Source organism: Photinus pyralis, unplaced genomic scaffold (assembly GCF_008802855.1).
Source record: "Photinus pyralis isolate 1611_PpyrPB1 unplaced genomic scaffold, Ppyr1.3 Ppyr1.4_unclustered_Scaffold778, whole genome shotgun sequence".
In the NCBI taxonomy this organism is placed as follows: Eukaryota; Metazoa; Arthropoda; class Insecta; order Coleoptera; family Lampyridae; genus Photinus; species Photinus pyralis.
Window position 1 is genome coordinate 360,390 of NW_022172241.1, and position 10,286 is coordinate 370,675.

General features: G+C 44.3%; 1 protein-coding gene across 1 annotated transcript; it reads left to right on the top strand.

The window, feature by feature from the left end:
- Positions 1-6,250: 6,250 nt before the first annotated feature.
- On the top strand, positions 6,251-8,645 carry LOC116182836 (serine-aspartate repeat-containing protein F-like). The gene is made up of 6 exons (XM_031503391.1): positions 6,251-6,693; positions 7,026-7,304; positions 7,347-7,683; positions 7,731-8,144; positions 8,222-8,308; positions 8,382-8,645. The coding sequence occupies exons 1-6, from the start codon at positions 6,251-6,253 to the stop codon at positions 8,643-8,645; spliced, it is 1,824 nt and encodes a 607-aa protein (XP_031359251.1).
- The last annotated feature ends 1,641 nt before the right edge of the window (positions 8,646-10,286 follow it).

Genomic DNA, 10,286 nt, shown 5'->3' on the forward strand with positions numbered 1-10,286 from the left:
CTGCGTCTTCGAATGCCGAGCGAGCCGAAGGCGAGTTCGGCATAAATTTGGCCTAACCTTGTCTAATTTTGAAAAGGAGCTACCAGAATATACATTTCCAACACAGATATAAAACACGAGTTATGCTGAACTCGCCTTCGGCTCGCTCGGCATTCGTAGACGCATATTATATTATATATATTATACGAGAAAGAATTCAAAGAGTACAAATTTGACCATCTGAGGCTGCGTCTACGAATGCCGAGCGAGCCGAAGGCGAGTTCGGCATAAATTTGGCCTAACCTTGTCTAATTTTGAAAAGGAGCTACCAGAATATAGATTTCCAACACAGATATAAAACACGAGTTATGCTGAACTCGCCTTCGGCTCGCTCGGCATTCGTAGACGCATATTATATTATATATATTATACGAGAAAGAATTCAAAGAGTACAAATTTGACCATCTGAGGCTGCGTCTACGAATGCCGAGCGAGCCGAAGGCGAGTTCGGCATAAATTTGGCCTAACCTTGTCTAATTTTGAAAAGGAGCTACCAGAATATAGATTTCCAACACAGATATAAAACACGATTTATGCTGAACTCGCCTTCGGCTCGCTCGGCAGATAGCCCTTTATTATACGAGAAAAAATTCAAAGAGTACAAATTTGAGCATCTGAGGCTGCGTCTTCGAATGCCGAGCGAGCCGAAGGCGAGTTCGGCATAAATTTGATCTACCCTTGTCTAGTTTTTAAAAGGAGCTACCAGAATATACATTTCCAACACGGATATTGTTTTCCGCCTCGAAGTTATGACCACACCGTATATTCGTGTAGTCAACCAGCTTCGCTGAACACCCGGTATCTAGAAGCGTTTTTTATGTTGGGCACTTAGTTACTACAAAAAGCATAATTTTTTAATTTACTTATTTTCTCTTTAGAGACGAGGGAGTGAGTGTTTTAATTTTGTTTAATTGTTTGTTTTGCCGCCTATAACGCACGTAAGTCTGGTAGTGAGTTTCTCCGTTTTTCAACCGTTCCTGTACGAATATTTACAATGTTTTTACAGCCGCCGAAAGCTCTCTTGCCAGGGAAAAAGAGAGAGAAACATTCTTATTAAGCTCTCATTAATTATCGATTAATCAAGTTTAGTTTTCTAATGGTATACGAAAATTCAGGATGTTGATATCAACGTGATAGCAGATTGCTCCCATTCCAAGAATTTTCGAATTTGGAGATTTCACTCCGACTATTGGGATAAGTATAATTAACCCCGTAATTACTTGAATGGGTTACAGTAACAAGCGCCGATCAAGTCGGGGGTTACATCCGTTAGGTACGCTCTTAAAAACCTGAAGTTTGACACCCGCCCCATATTTTTCCGATGTCGGGGAAAAGCGTCATTAATCAAAAACTTTATTTGAACGTATCGGTCTACTCCCGTCTAATTTTTATTAAGAGTTACCAGAATGTACATTTCCAACTGCATAAATTTGGTCATCCAAAGCTGCCCCTACGCCCCCCCCCCTGACTAGATTTTAAAGATATTAGAATGTACAATAGACAGGTATTGTGTACAACATAAGTATGAAAGCCCATTTTCTACAAATAAACCTGCAATACTGTAGGGCAGATTTTAGACCTGGCTATGCGTGGACCTTGTCCACCCTCCTATAGTAATCCAGAATCCAGTGACATCGAATAAAATTACCTTAGACGGGAAAAATGGGAAAATTGCGAAACGGAAAACATCGAAAGCAAAGACGAAACATGGAAAAAGACATAGTCAAAATCTGTTTTTTTTGGATTTTCGTAATAGAACCTTCGTGTATATATAATTTGATATTTTCCTCGGCCATTAATTGTTTCTGTATCGATTTATCTTCATTTACATTCGGGCAAATTTGAATTTCCGTGCCGGAATTTTCCCACTCTCCCTGAATCTGAATTTTTGAGTGGGCCCAGTTCTAGTTTTTTTGCATACAGACAATATACCGATTCATTTAGAGGAAACGAACAGTTGGCCATCAATTGCACTGAAAAGCGGCTTACTATCCAGTGTCCAGCATTACACTATTAAATAATCCAGTAATAATCCCAGCGGTTAAAAACCCAACTAGCTCTCAGGAAATAACTATGTGCAACCGCTGTAATTTTAATGATTACATTAATTCGGGACGAGTTTATGACCCATGCAAAGGTTGTTATGAAATAATTCACTACAGCCCCCCCATTGTTAACATCTTGACTAGTTAATCCCGGGACTAATCTGTACGGTTGGGCTATGTTTCAAAAATTTGACGTCGTAATCCGGCTAGATTGTTCTTGAGTGGACACTTTTGCCTGTTAGACATTAATAGTTGCTGGGCTGCACGCGAAGTTTGAAATTGACTTAGCCTATCAGCGTTAACAGACGCCTAGTTCGTGATTAGTTGATCCGGGGAGTAATCCGCACGGCTCGGCTATGTTTTAAAAATTCAGCATCACTTAATCGGGTCATAGATGTATTGCTTATGTTCGGTTCGGCAACGATCAGCGTTTCAATGAACACCAGCGGAATACGTAACCAGATGCGCACTTTTTCCCCTTTGAATTTGCTTTCCATAATCTTAAATAAAGGCACGCACAGTGCTATCGGAGAGCATCTCGCAAGACACACGTACGCGAAATAATTTTCAAAAGCGCCTAAGAAGTAGGTAGTGACTTGTTGAACTCTGATTAAGTTTTTCGCGACGAGTGAAAGTGAACTCACCTGTTAGGTTTAATGATGAGGGTGCCTCTCTCTCTCTTTCTCCCCCACAAAACTACCTACACTCACTCACTATCGCACTACCGAAAAAGGCGGGCCGGCACCTACGGATTAATCGGGGGAACAATCTCGAAATAGCTGAAATTGTTGGGTTTCCCTTATATGATTAATGCAAAGTACATTAAGCCACTCTTCCCCTACGGTATGCCGAAATTGTATTGTCGTAGGAAACGCGGTGAAGTTATGATACACAACGCATCTGTCTACTTTGAGTTATGATTGGAATTTAATGCACCCCGAGAGTTATAAGTCACAGGTGTTCCTCCTCACATTTGGGGACGTTTTTTTTTAACGACCCACATTAGGCGAGCCGCTCCACAACGCACCGAGCCTCCACTAACTGTAACTACGAAACGAAAAACTCCGGTTTTCACTCTGAAAACTGAAATGGCGGCGAAAAACGCGAACCCGTTCCCAGTCAAGTTGCTACTCCGGGTGTGAGCGTATTATAACGATAAGAAGTGGGGGGTGACTCTAGGAGTATAAGCTCTGGTGGTAGTGGAAAATTATATCGATTTCCTCCGGTCTCTCAAAACGTTCCTATTTTGTTGTTGCAAATTTTTTTTAAATTAATAAGTTTTCTCGTCTCACCCTCCCTAACCCCCACAAAAAAAATTCGCAACCCCCATTAGCTTCCAAGCTTCGATCGGCGCGCGAGAGAAAATAAAACTATACATTACGCGCTAGTTGGACATTAATTCCCAATTCTTTTCAATCTATTTGCCGAACGTAGAACGAATGAGGTTACTTTATTGCCCTTCCGAGGCGAGGTGCTCTAAATTTCGCGATAACGTACACGAATTAAATATGTCGCCGTTCGGACCTGTTACTCCCGATAGAAGAGGTAAATCAGCCCTTGAAGCCTTCGCGGAATCTAATTAGAGAATTTCCGCCCTCTTTAAACTTTTTTTTCGGGGGCTGTAGCTACACTCTTGAGGCGAAAAGCCTCGAACGTGATCTCTTTTGGCGTTTCTGATGTCGGTAATTTAATGAATTTGCGAGTTCAAGGTCCATTAAAAGTGAACGGATTTAAAGGACCTTGATCGGTTTGAGAGCCACTTGTTAAGGTTCGTAAAATGCTCTTTAACCAACGCTTAAAACCCATAGAAGCGTTCTAGAACTTTCTGCGCTGTTTTGGTACCTTTCAAATACGTATATGCCAATGAAATGCTTCCAAAAGCATTCTAGAGACATATGCGATCCAGAGCGTTCTAGAGCCTAGGCTTTCAACAGCATAAGGGTGGTCAACAGCTTTAAAGGTTTTCAAGGGGCCACCAGGGGCCTTTCATTAATCAGCAAATGTTTTCTCCCCAAGCTCCCAGCTTTCCAATGGCCTGTGCTATCCTTAAAGTCACTAAAATGCCTCTAGATGACTATAAGGGACCCATTCTAATACAGATTTTCAAGAAAATTTCATTGCGCTGCAACCAAACCCTCCAAAGAAACTCTCCAGGCGGGCGTTAAATGTTTTTTGTTACATATTGAAAGCGGATAGTAGCCTTTTAGACATTTTCCAGGTCGACGAACGAAAAAGCACGCAAGAAAGCTGAGCTGGTCAAGGGAGCCATGGATTTTGAAGGGGACAACGAGAAAAATTCGAAAATTACGATGAGACCGAAAAGAAACCCGAGATTCATTGACGCCTGTTACTCTTTTTACCAAACGCTAAAGAACGCCAATGCTCACTGACGGGAGCCTTGAGTTTACTACTGTGAACAACAAAAGATATTGTGGACACCCTCTATATGACATACGGGTTAAATTAGACAGAAATTGATAAAGGATGGGAAAAAATTAGAAGGATTCATGTTAGGGATTTTTCATCTGGCACGCCTGGTTGATGTCTTGGATTTGACCACAAGGAGTTGTACTTGGGCGTTCGTGTCCGGATATCGAAAGGTAAATCCGGACTTATTGAAGGTGCTAAATGATTCAAATATCCATAATTCCAATTGGTTTGGTTTTGTATTCAAAGGGGGGTTTGATGTAAATGGGTGCGTTCAACCGGGCTAGTGCTGTCAAAGCGCCAATGTAGCGGTGCTGTCATTTGGCGTCCGCCATTTTTTCTCAGCGATAATACTTTCCGCTTTGGCGCTGAAACAACTTTTACGTTCAATTTAAGGGGGGAAATGTGGTGAAAACAACGTCATGTAGATGTTTTTTCGGTCTAATCCCTAAAAATAATAACGGGACATCCTGTATATGACAATATTTATTAAGTGTAAATCGGGGGAAAAGGGATGCTTACGAATAAGCACATACGCAGGGTTGGTTGATTTTATTTGAATTTTAATTTTCGTATTCGTTGTTTCTTTTAGAATTGTTTGTGCAATCAATTTAGAATAAGATGCTTTAATGTGAGACACTTGTGGTCAAATTTGCGTATTTCATAAAAGGTTTATTTAACTGTTTTGAGAAACGAAAGTTAATTAATTTCTAAGAAAAAGTACATCTGGTCCTGAAAGCAAGGTCGCAGGTGTTTCGAAGAATTGCGCATTATTTCGGCGTAAGTGGGGAGGTTCGGCACGTTCCTGCAAAGTCGGCGTTATCAAGTCTGACTATGACTTTGTATTTGAAAATCCTGGAAAAGGAGATTTTTTTATAGTGGACGTGGTATTCCGTTAAATACTGGAATCGACAAAAAACATGGCTGGTTCGCGACGGTTGGAAAGCGTTTACGGTTCTTTACGCATTATTCGGGCCCAATTTGATTACTTGAAACGTAGTTTAATATTATTGTAATAATTTTGTGCAGAAGGACGTTAACTTAAGTTGTGTGAGAAGTTTAAAGCGGTTCCTTCGTTTTATGGCAAAAATCTTACAAAAAGAAAGTGAATGCACAAACATTTGCAGTGGCTAGATACCACTCGCACACCTATGACCTACGTATGCGCGATTCTGTCCTTTTATGTCTAAGAACATGTGTACCAAATTTGGTTCCAATCGGTTCAGCCGTTTAGCCGAAAATGAGAGTTTGACACATGTGCGCATGGGAGATTCCGCCAAGCTCTTCCTTGGGTCGCTGAAAATATGTGTACCAAATTTGGTTTAAATCGGCTCAGCCGTTTAGCCGAAAATCAGAGTATAGAGAAGCGGACCGACAGATCGACAGACCGGCAGATCCAGAGACCGACAAAAACCAACAGAGACATCGAGATTTTGTTTGATTAGGATTCCTGTCGCTTCAAAACGTGTATTTCCGTCAAAAAAGTGGGAGGGGATGCTCATTTTTTACCCCTTTGCAAAGCCTCCCTTACTAATGTGCGGGCGGTAAACAAAATAGAAGCGACAGCGGTAAAGTAAAATCCAACGAAAGGAAATGAAAACGACAGCCACCGCAAAAGCGTTACCGATACTGGCAACGGCAAATGTAACAACTAACACGAAAATACGGAGGCGGGCACAGCTAACACACCAAAATTAGCGGCGCCAGAGCAAGCGGCGGCAAAGGTGAAGGCGACAGCAATGGCAACGGTGACGAGTAGATCGACGATTTCCAAATCGATGGTGAAAGCAAAAGAAAAGGCAACAGCTTTAGCTTTAGCTTTAGCTTTAGCTTTAGCTTTAGCTTTAGCTTTAGCTTTAGCTTTAGCTTTAGCTTTATCTTTAGCTTTAGCTTTAGCTTTAGCTTTAGCTTTAGCTTTAGCTTTAGCTTTAGCTTTAGCTTTAGCTTTAGCTTTAGCTTTAGCTTTAGCTTTAGCTTTAGCTTTAGCCTTAGCCTTAGCCTTAGCCTTAGCTTTAGCTTTAGCTTTAGACGCTACATCGATAACGACGGCGACAGCATGCGACAGCGACATCGACAGCGACAGCGACAGCGACGCGACGGAGACACCGACAGCGATAGCGACGGGCGACAGCAACAGCGACGCTACAGCGACAGCGACATCGACAGCGACGCGACATCGACAGTGATAGTTTCAACGACAGCGATGCGACGGAGACATCGACAGCGATAGCGACAGAGACGGGGACGGCAACAGCGACACGACAGCGAAAACGACGCGACAGCCACATTAAAACCGAAAAATATCACGATAAATAATACTGGCTAGAAAGCAAAGACGACAAAAAAAAGTAGACAAACTCGACAGCAACTACGTCAGCTTTAAACAAATTTGCATTCAAACAGCGTACAATTTATGCATACCTCCTGCAGAGAGCAAAACTATCTTCAGCAGCGGTACCGATTTCGAAAACAGCTGTAACAGAGATGACGTTGCGGCGGGAGAGCAAACGACAGCCATCCTGAAAGCGACGCCAACAGTAACGGCGACAGAGAAATCAACAGCGACACCGAGAGCGACAGCGACATTGACAGCGATAGCGACTGCAATAATGACGCGACAGCGACGCAACAGAGACGCTACAGCGATAGCGACGGCGACGCGAAGGCGACAGCAACAGCGACATGGACAGCGATAGCGACGGCGATGCGACAGCGACGGCGACAGAAACAGCGACGCGAAAGAGACACCGACGCGACCGCGACATCGACAGCGATAGCGACGCGACATCGACAGTTATAGCAACAGCGACGCTACAGGGACAGCTAGAGCGACAGCGACAGCGACGCGACAGAGACATCGACAACGTCAGCGACAGCGACGCAACAGCGACATCGACAGCGACGCGACGGAGACATCGACAGAGATAGCGACAGCGACATCGACAGCGGCAGAGACAAAGACATCGAAAGCGACAGCGACGCAACAGACATCGACAGCCACAGCGACAGCGACAGAGAAATCAACAGCGACACCGAGAGCGACAGCGACATTGACAGCGATAGCGACGGCGACAGCAACAACGACGCGACAACGACGCAACAGAGACGCTACGGCGATAGCGACGGCGACGCGAAGGCGACAGCAACAGCGACATGGACAGCGATAGCGACGGCGATGCGACAGCGACAGAAACAGCGACGCGACCGCGACATCGACAGCGACGCTACAGCGACAGCTACAGCGACAGCGACGCGACAAAGACATCGACAACGTCAGCGACGCAACAGCGACAACGACAGCGACGCGACGGAGACATCGACAGAGATAGCGACAGTGATAGCGACAGCGACATCGACAGCGGCAGAGACAAAGACATCGAAAGCGACAGCGACGCAACAGACATCGACAGCCACAGCGACAGAGAAATCAACAGCGACACCGAGAGCGACAGCGACATTGACAGCGATAGCGACGGCAACCACGACGCGACAGCGACGCAACAGAGACGCTACAGCGATAGCGACGGCGACAGCAACAGCGACGCGACAGCGATAGCGACGGCGATGCGACAGCGACGCGACAGACATCGACGCAACCGCGACATCGACAGCGATAGCGACGCGAAATCGACAGTGACAGCGACAGCGATAGCGACGCGACGGAGACATCGACAGCGATAGCGAAGCGACAACGACAGAGACACCGACAGCGACGCGGCAGCGACATCGACAGCGATAGCGACGGGGACGCGACGGCGACAGCAACAGCGACAGCGACGGCGACAGCGACCGCGACAGCAACAGCGACGCGACAGCGACGCAACAACCACATTAAAACCGAAAAATATCACGATAAATAATACTGGCTAGAAAGCAAAGACAACAAAAAAAGTAGACAAACTGGACAGCAACTACGTCAGCTTTAAGCAAATTTGCATTCAAACAGCGCACAATTTATGCACACCTTCTGCAGAGAGCAAAACTACCTTCAGCAGCGGTACCGATTTCGAAAACGGCGGAGATGACGGTGCTGAAAGCGACAGCAACAGTAACGGCGACGGAAGTATCGCCAGCGCCTACAATGTACGCAACAACAAAAGCAATGATAGAGACGGCAATGCGAAAGGAGAATAAGCCTCAAATTCAAGCAACTGTAACCGTGAATGTGTAAGAGAGAGAGGGAGAGAGGGAGAGCACGCGCGAAATCTACGGCAGGAATGTATGGAATACCCCCCGGGAGAAATGAAACATTTAACATTTCCTTTTCCTATAACGGTCATAAGATTTTCATGCACTGGAGGTATTCCACACCCCCAGACCCCCCGATTCTATGTTGTTCCTCAAAAAATTAGGTGTCCATACCACCTACAGTATGATTTACGAAAGGGACTATCGGACGTAGCACCGAAAGCTTGTGGGATAGAGAACACTCCTTAAGCGATGAAGATTTGGTAGTGATTTAGGAAAAACTGCAGTGGGGGTCCTTAGAGCTACTACCATAAGATTTTCGTGCACTGGGGGTATTACCAGACCCCCCGATTCTACGTTGTTCCTCAACAAGTTAGGTGCCCATACCACTAGACGGGGGGCTGCCCAGCTGCTTGGTGAGTAAGTCATAGTGAAGTTTGCAAGTCATCTGTCACGTGGCTGTGACCATGGGAAATGGGTCAAGGTAAAGTTCAAAGATTGGTTGCCACAAAGTTCAAGGTCCCCTTGTTTCTAAGATTTTATTTTCAGGGTCATCAGAGATAAATGGCCATATTTGGGTCATATTGTACTTTTAAAGTAAAGGTCAATGGTTCCAGTGTTTTTGGTGCCATTTTTTATTCCAAAGTCATCACAGCTCCCAATTTTTTTAGTGTCATATTTCATTTTGAAGGTTGTCAAATTTCAATGACTCAATGTGTTGCCCTATTTCATTCTGAAGGTCATCAGAGATCAATGGTCCAATATTTTTGCGGTGCTATATTCCATTTTGAAGGTCATGAGAGGTCAATGTTGCCATTTTTATGGTGCTACATATTGTTTTCAAAATTATTAAGGGTAAATGACCCCACTTTTTGTGGCGTCACGGTTCACTTTGCAGATTATCAAAGATCACTAACCCTACTTTTTGTGGTTTCATTTTATTTCCAAGGTCATCAGAGGTCAATACATTATAGGTCAATGAGTCATTGGGATATGAGACCATATAAAGTAGAGTCTACCTGGCCCTCCAAATGTGAATGGCCCCATTTTTTGAGGTGGCATATTTTATCTTGAAAGTCATCAGTCATATTTCAAGGTCATCAGAGATCAATGGTCAATTTATTGCCAAAACCAGGCCATAGCCAAGAGTTTACGTTAAAGTGGGGGGGGGGGGGGGGCATGGACCTTTAATGGCCTTGAAAGTGACTATAACACGAAAATAAGCTTTTATGATCTTGAAAATAAATTATGACGAAACCATTGGCCTCTGATGACCTTGAAGATTTTAATGTGACCATAAAATGGCGCATTGACCTTTGGGGGCAAGCAATCTTTGCGTTTCACCTTGACCCAATTTCCACAGTCACAATCTCGTGAAAGGTGACCTACTTTAAAAGGTCACTTCCAGATGGTGAGCGACCCTGAACGGTCCAGGTACGGCTCGGTGATGACACAGAACCACAAAACGATACATTCATTTGATACTTTGCTGGTTTCTTATTTCGTTCCATTACAGAACGTTTGTCTTCACGTTGTTCGGCCGTATATGATCTCTTTTATCACATTTTTCCTTCTTGCATTGCCAGT